The sequence below is a fragment of the Bufo gargarizans genome, chromosome 6 (assembly GCF_014858855.1).
Source record: "Bufo gargarizans isolate SCDJY-AF-19 chromosome 6, ASM1485885v1, whole genome shotgun sequence".
Classification (NCBI taxonomy): Eukaryota; Metazoa; Chordata; class Amphibia; order Anura; family Bufonidae; genus Bufo; species Bufo gargarizans.
This window is the reverse complement of record NC_058085.1, coordinates 62,845,337-62,864,114: the sequence shown is the minus strand read 5'-3', so window position 1 is coordinate 62,864,114 and position 18,778 is coordinate 62,845,337. Positions and strand designations below refer to the sequence as shown.

The window sequence follows — 18,778 nt, the reverse complement described above, 5'->3', positions numbered from 1 at the left end:
GGCCGGGTACCGCGCGGTACAGGAACAGGGGATTCAGTTTCCTGTTCCCGGCCGGACTGACAGGAAGTGTACACTGAGTGAGTGCTCACCTCCTTTCAGTCCGGCCGCGGCCGGGAACAGGAAACTGAATCTCCTGACCTGTACCACGTGGTTCCCGGCCGGACTGAATGACAGCCAGGAGGTAGAGGAGGAGAGCTCGGTAGAGGAGGTAGAGAAGGACACAGGGAGGGGGAGGGGGGGCTAAGAAGGACATGGGGTAGTGGAATAAGAAGGGAGGGGGGAATAAGAAGCACACGGGGAGGGGAATAAGAAGGACACAGGGAGGGGGAGTAAGAGGACAGGGGAAGGGGGAGTAAGAAGGACATGGGTGGGGGAATAAGAAAGAAACATGGAGGGGGAGGGGGGAGTAAGAAGGACAAAGGGGGGGAGGAGATGAGGAGAACACAGGGAAGGGGGTGAGGAGAACACAGAGAGGGGGCCGGTGCAGAGCTCTAAGGGACGAAAGAGAGAGCTCTATAGGAAAGGGGGCAGGACAGGGAGCTCTTTCACACTACGCCGCCGCGCACACACACATAATGCATCAGTAAAGTGACACTTTTATTATCCCTCCTCAAGGGGGCCCCTCTCTCAGCAGCCAAACAGACATTTTCTTGTAGTGTTTTTTCTAGTTGCAGAATGCTCTTGGGTCTGGCATATTTTTCTCTCTCTCATTATCTGGTGTTTCCTCCCACAGACCTCCATTGTTTTCGTATGCTACCTCAAAAACAACAACAACAACAAAAAAAACACTTGTGCATTGCATGGAGTTTTTGCATGGTATTTGTTTTGTTTTAACAAAATCTTTTTTTCCTATACAGCTCTCTAGAGAATGCGACATCACATGGGGCCACATATTTTCCTCTAAAAAAGACACTAAGCATCCAGCACTCTTACAGAACACCAGGTGCTGAAACACACTATATGGAAAAAAAGAAAACGTAAAAATGCTACAAAAATTGTTGATCAAGTCAGGCGTTTTTGAGGCCAAAAATAATCCTGTCAGGGACAAAACTACGTGTGAAGGATTGGATCAACACTGGATGGGTCATTTCAACCTGTCTACTTCGCTATGTGACACATATCTATCATCCACGATCCTCCATTGAACCCTCTTACCCTCATTAGGTTTTTTAAAAGTTGGGTGGTACAGTATGTGTGTAGAGTATATATGGGGTATTTATGTATGTGTACCATGTATATATGGTGTATTTATGTGTATGTATGTTGCATATACAGTACAGACCAAAAGTTTGGACACACCTTCTCATTCAAAGAGTTTTCTTCATTTTCATGACTATGAAAATTGTAGATTCACACTGAAGGCATCAAAACTATTAATTAACACATGTGGAACTATATAACAAAAAAGTGTGAAACAACTGAAAATATGTCATATTCTAGGTTCTTCAAAGTAGCCACCTTTTGCTCTGATTACTGCTTTGCACACTCTTGGAATTCTCTTGATGAGCTTCAAGAGGTAGTCACCTGAAATGGTCTTCCAACAGTCTTGAAGGAGTTCCCAGAGATGCTTAGCACTTGTTGGCCCTTTTGCCTTCACTCTGCGGTCCAGCTCACCCTAAACCATCTTAATTGGGTTCAGGTCCGATGACTGTGGAGGCCGGGTCATCTGGCGCAGCACCCCATCACTCTCCTTCATGGTCAAATAGCCCTTCCACAGCCTGGAGGTGTGTTTGGGGTCATTGTCCTGTTGAAAAATAAATGATGGTCCAACTAAACGCAAACCGGATGGAATAGCATGCCGCTGCAAGATGCTGCGGTAGCCATGCTGGTTCAGTATGCCTTCAATTTTTAATAAATCCCCAACAGTGTCACCAGCAAAGCACCCCAACACCATCACACCTCTTCCTCCATGCTTCACGGTGGGAACCAGGTATGTAGAATCCATCCGTTCACCTTTTCTGCGTCGCACAAAGACACGGTGGTTGGAACCAAAGATCTCAAATTTGGACTCATCAGACCAAAGCACAGATTTCCACTGGTCTAATGTCCATTCCTTGTGTTCTTTAGCCCAAACAAGTCTCTTCTGCTTGTTGCCTGTCCTTAGCAGTGGTTTCCTAGCAGATATTCTACCATGAAGGCCTGATTCACACAGTCTCCTCTTAACAGTTGTTCTAGAAATGTGTCTGCTGCTAGAACTCTGTGTGGCATTGACCTGGTCTCTAATCTGAGCTGCTGTTAACCTGCAATTTCTGAGGCTGGTGACTCGGATGAACTTATCCTCCGCAGCAGAGGTGACTCTTGGTCTTCCTTTCCTGGGGCGGTCCACATGTGAGCCAGTTTCTTTGTAGCGCTTGATGGTTTTTGTGACTGCACTTGGGGACACTTTCAATGTTTTCCCAATTTTTCGGCCTGACTGACCTTTATTTCTTAAAGTAATGATGGCCACTCGTTTTTCTTTACTTGCTGCTTTTTTCTTGCCATAATACAAATTCTAACAGTCTATTCAGTAGGACTATCAGCTGTGTATCCACCTGACTTCTCCACAATGCAACTGATGGTACCAACCCCATTTATAAGGCAAGAAATCCCACTTATTAAACCTGACAGGGCACACCTGTGAAGTGAAAACCATTTCAGGTGACTACCTCTTGAAGCTCATCAAGAGAATGGCAAAAGTGTGCAAAGCAGTAATCAAAGCAAAAGGTGGCTACTTTGAAGAACCTAGAATATGACATATTTTCAGTTATTTCACACTTTTTTTGTTAAGTATATAATTCCACATGTGTTAATTCATAGTTTTGATGCCTTCAGTGTGAATCTACAATTTTCATAGTCATGAAAATGAAGAAAACTCTTTGAATGAGAAGGTGTATCCAAACTTTTGGTCTGTACTGTATATATATATATATATATATATATATATATATATATATAGTGTATGTACAAACCGGATTCCCAAAAAGTTGGGACACTAAACAAATTGTGAATAAAAACTGAATGCAATGATGTGGAGATGGCAAATGTCAATATTTTATTTGTAATAGAACGTAGATGACAGATCAAACGTTTAATCCGAGTAAATGTACCATTTTAAAGGAAAAATACGTTGATTCAAATTTTCACGGTGTCAACAAATCCCAAAAAAGTTGGGACAAGTAGCAATAAGAGGCTGGAAAAAGTAAATTTGAGCATAACGAAGAGCTGGAAGACCAATTAACACTAATTAGATCAATTGGCAACATGGTTCGGTATAAAAAGAGCTTCTCAGAGTGGCAGTGTCTGTCAGAAGCCAAGATGGGTAGAGGATCACCAATTCCCACAATGTTGCGCAGAAAGATAGTGGAGCAATATCAGAAAGGTGTTACACAGCGAAAAATTGCAAAGACTTTGCATCTATCATCATCAACTGTGCATAACATCATCCGAAGATTCAGAGAACAATCTCTGTGCGTAAGGGTCAAGGCCGTAAAACCATACTGGATGCCCGTGATCTCCGGGCCCTTAAACGACACTGCACCACAAACAGGAATGCTACTGTAAAGGAAATCACAGAATGGGCTCAGGAATACTTCCAGAAACCATTGTCAGTGAACACAATCCACCGTGCCATCCGCCGTTGCCAGCTGAAACTCTACAGTGCAAAGAAGAAGCCATTTCAAGATCCACAAGCTCAGGCATTTTCACTGGATCAGGGATCATTTAAAATGGAGTGTGGCAAAATGGAAGACTGTTCTGTGGTCAGACGAGTCACGATTCGAAGTTCTTTTTGGAAATCTGGGACGCCATGTCATCCGGACCAAAGAGGACAAGGACAACCTAAGTTGTTATCAACGCTCAGTTCAGAAGCCTGCATCTCTGATGGTATGGGGTTGCATGAGTGCGTGTGGCATGGGCAGCTTGCATGTCTGGAAAGGCACCATCAATGCAGAAAAATATATTCAGGTTCTAGAACAACATATGCTCCCATCCAGATGTCATCTCTTTCAGGGAAAACCCTGCATTTTTCAACAAGATAATGCCAGACCACATTCTGCATCAATCGCAACATCATGGCTGCGTAGGAGAAGGATCCGGGTACTGAAATGGCCAGTCTGCAGTCCAGATCTTTCACCTATAGAGAACATTTGGCGCATCATAAAGAGGAAGGTGCAACAAAGAAGGCCCAAGACGATGGAACAGTTAGAGGCCTGTATTAAACAAGAATGGGAGAGCATTCCTATTTCTAAACTTGAGAAACTGGTCTCCTCGGTCCCCAGACGTCTGTTGAGTGTTGTAAGAAGAAGGGGAGATGCCACACAGTGGTGAAAATGGCCTTGTCCCAACTTTTTGGGGATTTGTTGACACCATGAAATTCTGATTCAACATATTTTTCCCTTAAAATGGTACATTTTCTCAGTTTAAACTTTTTGTTCCGTGATTTATGTTCTATTCTGAATAAAATATTAGAAGTTGGCACCTCCATATCATTGCATTCAGTTTTTATTTACGATTTATATAGTGTCCCAACTTTTTGGGAATCCAGTTTGTATATGTAAACATGTGTCGTGACGCCACGTGCCCGCTGTTGAGTAGGGAACCTGTTGTTAAAAATTTGAATCCCACCCCTGGACAGAACAGATAAAACAGTATGTCTCCCTTCCCAAGATATGAGAGACATGGCTATATGCAAATTATAGAACCCACCACAAACAATGTAAGTCATTACAATCAATTGCAGCTACTGCTTTCTAACCCCCTCCTGGCATTGATACAGGGTACTCTGAGTGCCACCATACAGCCTCCTGCACAAGGCTTTGCAGTGGATGGACACAAGGGTTAACTGATCACCATACAATGCACAGTGTACCACAGGCCACCATGGACAGGTGATGATAGGTCACTATTATTTCTTGGAAAGTCTACTGTAAATACCAATGAACTGTAATTCCATAACAATAGAAATATGCCTCCGAGCAGTCAGACGGTGCCAATAAAAGTGACAAATATCTTCGACTTCTATAGGAATGACACTGAATTACAAGCCCCTTCAGTTTGCAGGTTTGAAGAATCGATCTATCCGTACCAGATTGATTTGGATGCAGTTTGTCAAGAGACTCTTAAAAAAATGGCTCTACTGAAAGAAAGTTCCATGTGCTGTCTACTATACAAATGAATTCTAGTCTGAAGCTGTGATTGATAGCCAGGGCTTCACAATCTATATGCATGATGTAAAAGGAATTCAAACTGTACAGCAAATACAGTGTCGCCCTATTTTTTATTAAATTTAATCCTGGATAATTTATATGCATCGAAATAGAAACAACAGCACGGTGCTCTCAATTATGCTAAACAAACTACATGGCAATACGTCAGGATTAGAGACGCCGAAACATTTACTGACCCTGTATGGTGGCACAGCAAAGTCCTATGATTCCGCATTATTAACCGTGGGCACTTGAAGTGCCTTCTTATGGTGAATCTATGAAGGCACTTGATGCGCCTCCCTATGGTGCATCTATGAAGGCACTTGATATGCCTCCCTGTGATCCAGGAAGGGAGTAGGGTAGAGTACAGGAGAGGCAGAAGTGACACTGATAGTGGTTGTAGTACTCATGGTGGCAGTCCTCACTCTGGTGCACCCTGGGCTGTGCAGTGGAGGGGTACCTCCCTTGCTTTCATTGGGGATAACCCTGGGTATGGTTGGGGGGTCTCCTGCCTGGTGGTGGCCTCCAGTGGGTTTTGAGGTGCAAGGCAGGGTAAGATGTGGTGCAATACAATGCTGTGGCAATGCAGGTAGTGGTACAATGCAATGATAGGGTTAGGTTAAAGGGAATCTGTCACCCCAATTTTGGACAAATGTCTGCAGTCATACATGCATTGTACTGCAGATAAAGAGTCCAGATCAACCTTTTTTTTTTTTCCTACTGTCTCAGGTTCCCCGCTGTCAGCACTCAAAGCTGCAGTAAAATACATAGCCTGGACTGCTGTGCTGTTCCTGTTCTAACATAATGGAGAGGACTCATAGGTGTATGCGCAGCAGTCCTGACAATGTATTTTAAAACAGCTCTGAGGGCTAACAATGAGGCAAGGGGGGGAGGGGGGGGGGGGGTATTGAAGTAGGAAAAAAAATTGTGATCTGGCCTCCATATCATGTATTACAGCAGATTATAGTCCACAATCAGGGTGAGAGATTCCCTTTATGGTGGAACCAAGTCCACTGAACTTACAAGTCCACTGCAGTTACAAACATGCTCTTGCTAGAAAAGGCACAGTTCTTACACGTTGCATAAATCAGCATTCCGAAGGCTGCACATAGGGCATAGGCAGTGGGTTCCCTCTAAGTACCTTTCCAGACAAGCTATACAATCTTCCTAATTTGGCCAAAAAGTGCAAGTTCTCTCAATAATTTTGTTTCTCCCTGCTCACCAATATGGTACTACAATATCCAGCTGAGGGGTGCAGCCCCTTTAACAGAAGGCCAGCTTGTCTCTTAAGTATGGTAGGGAGCCTGAAACTCCTATTCCTACCAAATTGCAGTGAAGTCCAGAGTAAATACTCGTGTTACCTTCACTGGTTTTCTGTCCAGGAACTGTCCCTTTGTAATGGACCTTCTCTCTCCCTGCTGCCTCATGTTCATGTTTCACAGGGCTGGAGTATCTCCATTTGCTGCTATTTCCTCTCACACGCAGACACACTCTAACTTTGTTAGCTCCGTACACAACATAAAAAGGTGAGACCAGCAACTACATAGCAACTGAGTCATGGGGTTGGCTAGTTAACCTCCTCTACCCCATGTACAGCTTTTGGCATAACAAGTGCACAGTAAAGTTGCATTAACCCCTTATGCAGTCATCCGCCAACACACTGCAGTACTACCTCAATTTTACCCCCAAGATCATGAAGCCATTGCTCACCGCGTGTGGGTGGAGTTTTTATCTTATGCAGATGCCACAATGAGTGTCCCTACCCTTATGGGCAATTTCCTGATATACGGTAATTTTTTGCAAGCAGAAACATTTCTAATTATCCGGCTGGAAGAAATATTTGTTTAAATACAATTGCCTGCCCACACATCTCGGCAACCTGTTTGAGTGACAGATGGTGGTGGTACACAGCACCTGTATTCGGGTGACTGTGCCTGCAGGGTTACTAATATTCTACAGCACTGTGTGAGTATTATCATGGAGCAAGACGGAGATAAAAAAAAAAACATACAGTATAAGTGCTTAACCCCTTCCTGACACAGTCATTTTTTCATTTTGTTTTTCACTCCCTGCCTTCCAGGACCTATAACTTTTTTTTGTTCACATGGTTACGACCACCCTGCAATTCAGCAGCAGTGGTTGTGCTTGCATTCCGTAGGAAAAAGCACTAGTCTATATGTGCTCCCACAGTCCTGGCCACCAGAGAGGTTGGCACCTTTTCCTATAGTGTGCAAGCACGGCCACCGCTGCTGGATTGCAGGGTGGTCGTAACCATGAAAATGAGCAGTGTATAATGTGATGGAAAAACGAATCCAGCCAGCAAAGGAAGCAATACGGACAATCACAATATATTAGTAAGTGTGGTGTGTTAACGTCCTCTACATAATAAATGCCACTTCCAGAGGAAAAAAAGCAGTCTGGTTTGAGAGCTGCATTTATACAAGCAGATCAAATAACATGAGTTTGTGAGCATTCGAGTGTTTGAGTTCAAGTGTGTGTTTGTATTAAGTGTGAGACATTAGATTACGTGATTTGAGATTCAGAGACTTTAGGAGGGGACTACAGTAAGTTAGATTCTTATCACTGCACTATATTGTATTTTTCTCTTTTCTTGCGTAATCCCCATTTAGTATGTGTTCCTTTACTGAAAGCGCAGTCTAGCGCACATCTAATGTACGCAGTCCTGGAACAGCCCTTTTGAGGGTGCATATCTTTGTTCAAAATGTGAGCAAATTGCCCATTTGGAATCGCACATCGAGTATCTAAATGGGCAAATTTCCACACTGAGAAGCGTTGACAATTTGGAAAAAAGTTTGCTGCTCACTGAGCAAGCACTCTATGGGGCAGATGGAGGGTGGTGCTATTAGCGAGGAGGCTGAGGAAAGTGAGGTAGCTAGCTGGGTAAAAGTTAGAAATCAGGGTAGAGGGAAGAGTGCCAGGGAGGCTAGCCCGGATCGGACACACCCCAACACGTTTGTACGGTTGGCAGATGAGGGGGATGTCAGTTCAGGGAGAGCACAAAACTGGAGAGCGGGAGGGGTCTGCCTTTATGTAAAGTCCTGTCTAAAGCCCACACTCTGGGAAGATATAAGTGAGGGACATGAACATGTGAAGTCTCTGTGGGTAGAGATACATGGAGCTAAAAACAATAATAAATTACTAATAGGAGTTTACAATAAACCACCTAATATACCAGAGTCCACAGAAAATCTGCTAGTAAACGAGATAGACAAGGCGGCAAATCATAATGAGGTGGTGATTATGGGGGACTTCAACTACTCAGATATAGACTGGGAAACTGAAACTTGTATATCTCATAAAGGAAACAGGTTCTTGGCAATAACCAAAGACAATTACCTTTCCCAACTGGTTCAGGACCCGACTAGAGGGACGGCCATACTGGACTTAGTATTAACCAATAAGCCTGACAGAACAACAGACGTGCAGGTCGGGGGACACCTGGGAAATAGTGACCATAAAGTAATAACCTTCCAATTATCATTCAAAAGAGTGTTTCTTCGGGGAGGAACAAAAATAACAATCTTCAAAAAAGCTAAATTTAGCCAACTAAGAGGGGCCATAGGCGTAACTAACTGGGACAAAGTCCTCAAAAATAAAAATACAGCCACATGAGGATATTGGGATATTTTTAAAAGCATCCTAAAATCTAATTGTGAAAGGTACATACCATATGGGAATAAAAGGTTAGGGAACATCAAAAAAACTATGTGGATAAATAGAATTGTAAAGAAAGCAATAAATGACAAAAAAAAGCATTTCAATCACTAAAACAGGAGTGTAGCGAGGAAGCACTGAAAAACTATAAGGGAAAAAACTAATAGAAGCAGCCAAACTAGAGACCGATATATATATATATATATATATATATATAAATGGTAAAAAGTATAAATCTGAAGGTGTCGGCCCTCTACAGAGTAATGAGGGGGGAGTTGCAGAGAGCGATGAGGAGAAAGCAAAGCTATTAAATATTTTTTTCTCCACTCTATTCACTGAAGAAAATAAACTGTCAGATGAAATGCAGATGTAAAAATTAATTCCCCATTAAACGTGACCTGTCTGACCCAGGAAGAAGTACAGCGGCTACTTAAAAAGATTAAAATAGACAAATCGCCAGGACCAGATGGCATACACCCCCGTATTCTAAGGGAATGTCATAAGTAATGTCATAGCCAGACGCTTATTTCTGATATTTGCTGACTCTATACTGACAGGATTGGCGCATAGCAAATGTATTGCCAAAATTAAAAAAAACAGAGCCCGGTAACTATAGGCCGGTAAGTTTAGCATCTGTCGTGGGTAAACAGTTTGAAAGTTTTCTAAGCGATGCTATCTTGGAGTACCTCAAGGAAAATAAGCAAATAATGCTATATCAGCATGGCTTCATGAGGGATCGGTCATGTCAAACTAATTTAATCAGTTTCTATGAGGAGGTAAGTTCTAGACTTGGCAGCGTTTAATCAATGGATGTCGTATATCTGGACTTCTCCAAAGCATTTGACACTGTACCACATAAAAGGTTAGTATACTGTATAAAATGAGAATGCTTGAAATGGGAGAAAATGTCTGTATGTGGGTAAGTAACTGGCTGAGGGATATAAAACAGAGGGTGGTTATTAACAGTACACACTCGGATTGGGTCACTGTCACTAGTGGAGTACCTCAGGGGTCAGTATTGGGCCCTATTCTCTTCAATATATTTATTAATGATCTTGTACAGTAAAATACATTTTTTGCAGATGACACTAAACTGTGATGTAATTGACAAGGAAGAGGACAGTATACTACTACACATTGATCTGGATAGAATGGAGGCTTGGGCAGATAAGTGGCAGATGAGGTTTAACACTGACAAATGTAAGGTTATACACATGGGAAGGAATAATGCAAGTCACCCGTACATACTAAATGGTAAAACACTGGGTAACACTGACACGGAAAGGGACCTAGGAATTTTAGTGAACAGCAACCTAATCTGTAAAAATCAGTGTCAGGCAGCTGCTGCCAAGGCCAATAAGATAATGGGTTGCATCAAAAGGGGCATAGGTGCCCGCAATGGGAACATAGTCCTACCATTATACAAATCACTAGTCAGACCACACATGGAGTACTGTGTACAGTTCTGGGCTCCTGTGAACAAGGCAGACATAGCAGAGCTGGAGAGGGTTCAGAGGAGGGCAACTAAAGTAATAACTGGAATGGGGGGACTACAGTACCCTGAAAGATTATCAAAATTAAGGTTAATCACTTTAGAAAAAAGACGACTGAGGGGAGATCTAATTACTATGTATAAATATATCAGGGGTCAGTACAGAGATCTCTCCCATCATCTATTTATCTCCAGGACTGTGACTGTGACGAGGGGACATCCTCTGCATCTGGAGGAAAGAAGGTTTGTACACAAACATAAAAGAGGATTCTTTACGGTAAGAGCAGTGAGACTATGGAACTCTCTGCCTGAGGAGGTGGTGATGGTGAGTTCACTAAAAGAGTTCAAGAGGGGCCTGGATGTATTTTGGGAGGTGCTGAAACCCACATGCAGTTGTGCATATATATACAGTGGAGCAAATCCTGCACTTGTGACCCGTTGCTAATGACGATCCCCAGCAAAAATGCATACAGTGGAGGATGCCCGCAGTGAACCACAAGTACCACATCAGACATCCTACACAAGATAGCAATTATGTGGATGTGATAATCAATATAACAATATAACAATAGCAAAGACAGGTGCACTCTGCGGTCTTACTAAACCCTCAAAATGATTTTAAAATTAGGAGATTAGCCAACATGTCCTATGGCCCACTGGCCCCTGGTATTGCCCATACGGCACAGGTAGGTAAGTGTTAGGTACCGAGCTACTTGAGAAACCTTGGCGCGGTGCTCGGGCTCAGACATGTCCTACACCGTAGGACATTTTGGCTAATCTCTCAATTTTAAAATCAGTTTGAGGGTTTAGTAAGACCGCAGAGTGCACCTGTCTTTGCTATTGTTATATTATTAATAATATTACAGGCTATAGCTACTAGAGAGGGGTCGTTGATCCAGGGAGTTATTGTGATTGCCTGATTGGAGTCGGGAAGGAATTTTTTATTCCCCTTAAGTGGGGAAAATTGGCTTCTACCTCACATTTTTTTTTTTTGCCTTCCTCTGGATCAACTTGCAGGATAACAGGCCGAACTGGATGGACAAATGTCTTTTTTTTGGCCTAAACATACAGTATCTAATATAACATATAGTGATGCATTGCACTTAAAGTAGTAGTCCAACTAATAAATAGAGTATAGGCCATCAATGTAAAAGTAGTGGAAATCCTCTTTAGCACAGAGTAAAGTCTCAGAGACTTTGTTGAACTGTGTTGTAAAGGATCACTCTGTGTAAAACATATGCACTGTATTATGCCTAATACAAGACTTAAAGTCTCGTCCCAGACAATGGGGGCATATCGCTAGGATATGTCCCCATTGTCTTATAGGTGCGGGTCACACCGCTGGGACCCACATCTATATCAGGAACGGAGCCCTAAAAGTGGTGGCTGGAGGACTCTGGTCCGGCCATCACCAAGTGCTCTCCTCATAGAAGTGAATAGGAGTGCACCATGCATGACCAGCCACCGCTCCTATTCACTTCTATGGGCCCGATGTACACTGTACACTGACCAAAAATATAAACGCAACACTTTCGGTTTTGCTCCCATTTTGCATGAGCTGAACTCAAAGATCTGAAACATTTTCTACATACATAAAAGACCCATTACGCTCAAATATTGTTCACAAATCTGTCTAAATCTGTGCTAGTGAGCACTTCTCCTTTGCCGAGATAATACATCCCACCTCACAGATGTGGCATATCAAAGTGCTGATTAGACAGCATGAATATAGCACAGGTGTGCCTTAGACTGCCCACAATAAAAGATCACTCTGAAATGTGCAGTTTGATCACACAGCACAATGCCACAGATGTCGCAACATTTGAGGGAGCATGGAATTGGCATGCTGACTGCAGGAATGTCTACCAGAGCTGTTGCCCGTGCAATGAATGTTCATTTCTCTACCATAAGCCATCTCCAAAGGCGTTTCAGAAAATTTGGCAGTACATCCAACCGGCCTCACAACCGCAGACCTCGTGTAACCACACCAGCCCAGGACCTCCACATCCAGCATGTTCACCTCCATGATCGTCTGAGACCAGCCACCCAGACAGCTGCAGCAACAATCGGTTTGCATAACCAAAGAATTTCTGCACAAACTGTCAAAAACCGTCTCAGGTAATCTCATCTGCATGCTCGTCGTCCTCATCGGGGTCTGGACCTGACTGCAGTTCGTCGTCGTAACCGACTTGAGCGGGCAAATGCTCACATTCGATGGTGTCTGGCACGTAGGAGAGGCGTTCTGTTCACGGATGAGTCCCGGTTTTCACTGTTCAAGGCAGATGGCAGACAGCGTGTGTGGCGTCGTGCGGGTGAGCGGTTTGCTGATGTCAACGTTGTGGATCGAGTAGCCCATGGTGGCGGTGGGGTTATGGTATGGGCAGTCGTATGTTATGAACAACTAACACAGGTGTATTTTATTGATGGCATTTTGAATGCACAGAGATACCGTGACGAGATCCTGAGGCCCATTGTTGTGCCATTCACCCACCACCATCACCTGATGTTGCAGCATGATAATGCACAGACCCATATTGCAAGGATCTGTACACAATTTCTGGAAGCTGAAAACATCCCAGTTCTTGCATGGCCAGCATACTCACCGGACATGTCACACATTGAGCATGTTTGGGATGCTCTGGATCGGCGTATACGACAGCGTGTTCCAGTTCCTGACAATATTCTGCAACTTCGCACAGCTATTGAAGAGGAGTGGACCAACATTCCACAGGCCACAATTAACAACCTGATCTACTGTATGCAACGGAGATGTGTTGCACTGCGTGAGGCAAATGGTGGCCACACCAGATACTGACTGGTTTTCTGACTCCCCCCCAGTAAGGCAAAACTGTGCACATTTCAGAGTGGTCTTTCATTGTGGGCAGTCTAAGGCACACCTGTGCAATATTCATGCTGTTTAATTAGCACCTTGATCTGCCACACCTGAGAAGTGGGATGGATTGTCTCGGCAAAGGAGAAGTGCTCACTAACACAGATTTAGACAGATTTGTGAACAATATTTGAGAGTAATGATTCTTTTGTGTATGTAGAAAATCGTTCAGATCTTTCAGTTCAGCTCATGCAAAATGGTAGCAAAACAGAAAGTGTTGCGTTATTATTTTTGGTCAGTGTAAATAGCTGAGCCATAGAAAATGAATGGAGTGTGGCTGCGCATGCGCAGTGCACCCTCCACCACTTTCGAGCTCCGTTCTCGATATAGGTGTGGGTCCCAGCGGTGGGCCCCCCATCTATTAGACAATGGGGTCATATCCTAGCGATATGCCCCCATTGTCTGAGATGAGACAACCTCTTTAAAGGAGTTGTCTCATAAACGACTTTTCACTTTAAAGTATATTTTCATCAGTTACTCTAGCTCTCATTCCTCTTTAAAAAAAATATATTTTTTTCAAATTTACCTCTTTTACCATTTTCTCTTATCCCCCATGCTTGAATCCTACTTCCTGGTTTCTCATGTTTCTGCTGTCCCATCATGCCTTAGGGCAGCGAGATGTGTCCTGAGACATCAGCAGATTGTGACACTAGTCATGTCCCTCGTTCTTACCCGTGACACTTGCTAAGTTCTACATTACAAGGCTCCAATGCAGGACGCACCCAACAGCAACTGAACATCTAAACTGATTTCCCACAGGTCACAATGGTAGACTAATAACTGTAGAATAAAGCAGTTTTGATGAATGGTGGTATTTGGGGGAAGTGATTGAACAGCGATATCTCTTGGACATTTATATTAGTGGCACAACCCCTTTAAAGGAATGATGCTTGACACAGAGATTCAAAAAAACATCTTACTCAATTATTTAGCTTCATCTCAGAATAAAGCTATTTTTGTGCAGGATTAAAAGAAATACAATCAGTCATCCTAATGATATAGTTATTACTGTCGGATTTAGACATAGGGGGACATTCATCAAGACTGGCGTTTCCATATGCCACTCATGATTTCTGTGCGTTGGAGTAAGATGTGACTAGTTTATTAAGAGACAGATGCCTCTTAATAAATTAGACGCCTCTTTGGCACTTCATGCACCAGAAACTCAAGCCTACGCCAATGCAGGGGCTGGCATAGACGTGAGCTATAGTTTATGCCAGTTTCTGGTGCAAGTTATAGTACATCCATCATGCCGTTATAGACTCCGGCCCTCAGCTAAGCCCAACTCCTTTTCCCACCACATCTGAAATGTGGTGAGAAGCTCAAAAAGGCTCAAATTATGGTGTGCACCATAATTTGAGACTTTTACGCCAAAATAGTGCCATAAAAGCTTTAATAAATGTCAACCTATGGTTCAACCTTCTGTCTTGCAACGTTGATTCACAAAAAGGTAAACATCTTCATGAGACAAGAGACAATTCTCATCACCTCAGGGCAAAAGACCCTTTTTAAATCCAGATCTGGCAATCAAAATAAATCTCTAGATCAATGTCCCTTCTCCAGGGATCGAATACAAATAACTTGTAAAAAAATGTCTTTGCTTCAATGTCAAGTGGAACTTTTACATTTTTACTGTGTTCATGACTTAAAGGGGTTGTCTTATCTCAGACAATGGGGGCATACTGCTAGGATATGCCACCAATGTCTGGTAGGTGCGGGTCCCACCACAGGGACCCGCAACTTCACCGAGAACGGAGCGGGGAAGGTGGCGGAGGGCGCTGGCTCGGCTATTTCCGTCGGGCCCATCGAAGTGAATTGGAGGGGTGGCCAGTCATGTGTGGTGCGCTCCCATTTACTTCTTTGGGGAGCTCGCTTGGTGATGGACAGACCAGAGTCCTCCAGCCACCACTTTGCGGGGCTCCGTTCCCGATATAGGTGTGGATCCCAGCGGTGGGACCTGCATGTAGAAGACAATGGGGGAATATCCTAGTGATATGTACCCATTGTCTGTGATGAGACAACCCCTTTAACTTTTTCATGGAAGTATTATACAAGAAACACCAAAAAGTGATGTTATAGAGGTTGACACCTACCATCTCCTAGAAACTGTAGTAATGCCAGGTCAATGGGTCGCTTCCACCGCGAGTTCTTCTGTAGAGCAATACCATACCCTGTTGTAGCAAAGACCTTCCCACTTCCAATTGTCACCAGCTTACACCCTTCATCCTTGCCTGCCATGTAATTCAGCACTGCTGCATCATAAATGAAGGCGTCCAACTTTCTGTGGGAAAACACAAGGCCTAAGATATCACCTGGCAATACTATAGAAGAAGATATAAAGTGTTATCCAGAGTACAGGGTATAGTATAGAGCAGAGGTTAACTAACCTTTTTCTACATTGTGAGCCATGTTTAACTTCAAGTGGTGGTCAGGACTCACAACCTCTGCCTGCCCTCGGCCTCTCCCTGACTACGGTCTCTCCCTCACTACGGTTTTGCCTGATCCCTTGGTGCTCCAGACTCGTGTCTGTTGACCCTCATGTGTCAGCTTTCAATTGAACAGAGACTTCACCAAGAGGTCTGATGGTTCCCCTGCAGCAAAGTCCAGATCCCTGTATAAGGGTTAAAGGGTGAATACCAGGGAGGCCACATAGATAACACCCTTAAAAGTGACCCCAAGCCAAATCTGTTCAAGTGACACAGGGGATCCACAGCCACTTTGCAAAAAATAGCAAACATTTTCAAATATTTTAGCATAAAATTTGTATTGTAACCAGTACATCCGTACAAATAGCAAGCCACACAGGTAGGGTCAAGAGCTACAAGTGGCTCCTAAGATACTGTTTGAGGACCACTGGTATAGAAACATTTATTACAATTAATGTAAAACTATTTCAGGCTTGGTAGCACATAACTGATTGAGATAATAAAGGCATGCCCTTTTTGGGTGGTTAGGGTTAGGTTAGAGTGAGTAGGATATAAAGCAACCAAATAATCATATATGTCAAGGTTCAACCTAATCGGCATGTGCACTGGGTGGTGTATGTTTTTGCCTGTATGGAATAGTGCACCATTCTACATGAAAAAGGTATATTGACGTATATCAGCCCAACAGAGGACAACGGGACACTCTTTTGGCCATTGGCTAAATGGGGGCTTATGGATTCATCAAGAGCTTCTCTGGCGTGTATGGCACACTACAAATGAAGTATGAATCTAGCTTCACTATGTAACTACATAAGTGCCAACATATTATCTACCCTTATATTCACATGGGAATTGTAATCTGTAAAATAGTCCTCACCCAGACTTCAAGCTGGCAAGAGCATCTTCCACTGATCGCTGGTTGTATCTCACCATGTAACTGTGCATGTCAGGATAATTGGTGCGGATGTTACGCTCAGTGCTGCCATTTGGGACAGTTCCAAATCTAAAAGGCGGGTAATGCTCTTGCGGCTTCTGGAACTGCAGACACAGAAAAGATCATAAGCCTGCTAAAATAAAACATCTGGCAGGTAACATGCTAAGATTTACTGGTATTCTGGGATGTATTGTGGGAATGGCCTTGATCACCAAGTCCTTGTTCCTCTGGGACCTTGAGGCTGTCATAAGGAGGACCAGCCCAGGAAGAGATATGATTAGACATGTTGAGAGAGTCGGCTTCTTCAATGTAGCCACGGACATAGAGAGTAATAGCAAGGACTATAAATCCCCACAATTTACAGGCCTGCCAATAATACGGTAAATAGTGAAATGTGTGTTAAAGTGACCCTCGGGAACGCACAGAACACTTACCTGGTGCCCTCCTTTTCAGTTGCAGATCTGCTAATTCCTGGGCTTTTCTTCTGTCTTCCAAGTTGGTCACACCACTTCCCAGACTACGTGACACATACTGTGCATTTGCAGTACCCCAGTAGGAATATTGCAAAGGAGCAACTGATACCAACTGACACAATGCAATCTTTTTTTACACTGTATCAGCAACCTATCAGTTAACGTTTGGCAGACTGTTTCTATTACCAGGGGATGGACTAGGTCCGCCACCTGGTTAGTGAGAATAGGGAGTCTACTCTGAGGAAAGCTACAGAAAAGACGTGTATGTGGAGAGTTCCTGCAGAAGCTATGCCCAAGCTCAGAGCATCCTTGTCTCTGAGCCTACAGCTGCTGGAAAAGCTACTTTACTATCAGAGTAATCGTGAAGGAAAAGAGATCAGACATCCTGGAAGGCCCAAGACTCACAAGGCCATGCATTGAACTCAGACAGCAAGTTATTGTGCACGTTTATGGCAGTAAGATGTTACTGCTGTGGAGGAAATACTGCTAAAGCACACTTTTAGATGGCTGGGCCGCCTGTATCTAAGTTCTGCTCCCCTCAGTCCGAGAACTGCAGAAGGAGAGACTGCAAAGTGGCCTTTAGAGAGACAGCAAAGAAGTACTACAACCAACATCATTGTTGATGCCTACACATTGTTGCTGTGATATTCATTGGAACTGTGCCTTCGATGCTACAGGTATTTATACTACTACTTCTCTCATTAACTTCAGTAAAGAGAAGCGGTATGTATTGCAATCAGCAGGCCTGGTTATTGTCTCCACCATCCATTGGCTTCTACCTCCACACTCCTGCCTTCCACCCAGCCAAACATCTACCAACAAGTCCACCTGACTACAATCAAGCAGGAGCCCCAATACCAGGGTGTGCCAGCCTAGGGAGAACTGCCACTGTGAACTGTGGGTACTACTACCACCCTCAGAGCAACAACTACCACTCCCATCCTCTCTGCCCTGCACCTCCACTCCGGGTCGCTTCATTACCTGCTGCCCTCAGACTGGTCAGCACTGGTTGTGTGAACAGTGCTGGCCCATCCAAGAGCAGGGAGGGCTGAACAAGCAGGAAGTGTCTTGGACTACCAATGCCCGGTGTCCATCAGGTGGTCTGAGAGGTGTTGTGGCCATCTTGGATGACAGAAGAGGAGCCTGGAAACTGACCGATCTGCAGCTGAAAACATGACCAGGAGGTCACCAGGTAAGTGTTCTGTTCTTTCCTCTATTAATATGATTACAATGAAAGGTAACGCATACACATATATAGATATGGGACTGGATAAATAGATAGATAGATACCTGTAGATAGACAGATAGATATAGATAGATAGATACCTGTAGATAGATGATAGATAGATAGATAGATATAGATAGCTGTAGATAGATAGAAAGATAGCTAGATACCTGTAGATAGATAGATAGATAGATAGATAGATACCTGTAGATAGATAGATAGATAGATAGATAGATAGATAGATACCTGTAGATAGATGATAGATAGATAAATATATAGATATAGATAGATATATAGATAGATAGCTGTAGATAGATAGATAGATAGATAGATAGATAGACAGACCCACCATTCACTATAGGTGACATCAGTGGCGTACACACAATCCATGGGGCCCCGGTGCAAAGCTGAATCATGGGGCCCCCCTCCCCGTCGCCGCCCCCCCAACCTCCCTCCACCAGCAGCAGAGTTAGGCTACTT

The 18,778-nt window shown here is 43.6% G+C and overlaps 1 protein-coding gene across 1 annotated transcript in view; it reads right to left on the bottom strand.

The window, feature by feature from the left end:
- The window catches only part of GRIN2C (glutamate ionotropic receptor NMDA type subunit 2C), an 89,901-nt gene that overhangs the window by 6,848 nt on the left and 64,275 nt on the right, over window positions 1-18,778 (bottom strand). Inside the window, exons 12-13 of the mRNA XM_044299463.1 lie at window positions 16,544-16,704; window positions 15,334-15,521 (exon numbers count right to left, since the gene is read on the bottom strand). Of these exons, the coding sequence (XP_044155398.1) occupies window positions 15,334-15,521; window positions 16,544-16,704 (349 nt within the window). The remainder of the gene's footprint in view (window positions 1-15,333; window positions 15,522-16,543; window positions 16,705-18,778) is intronic.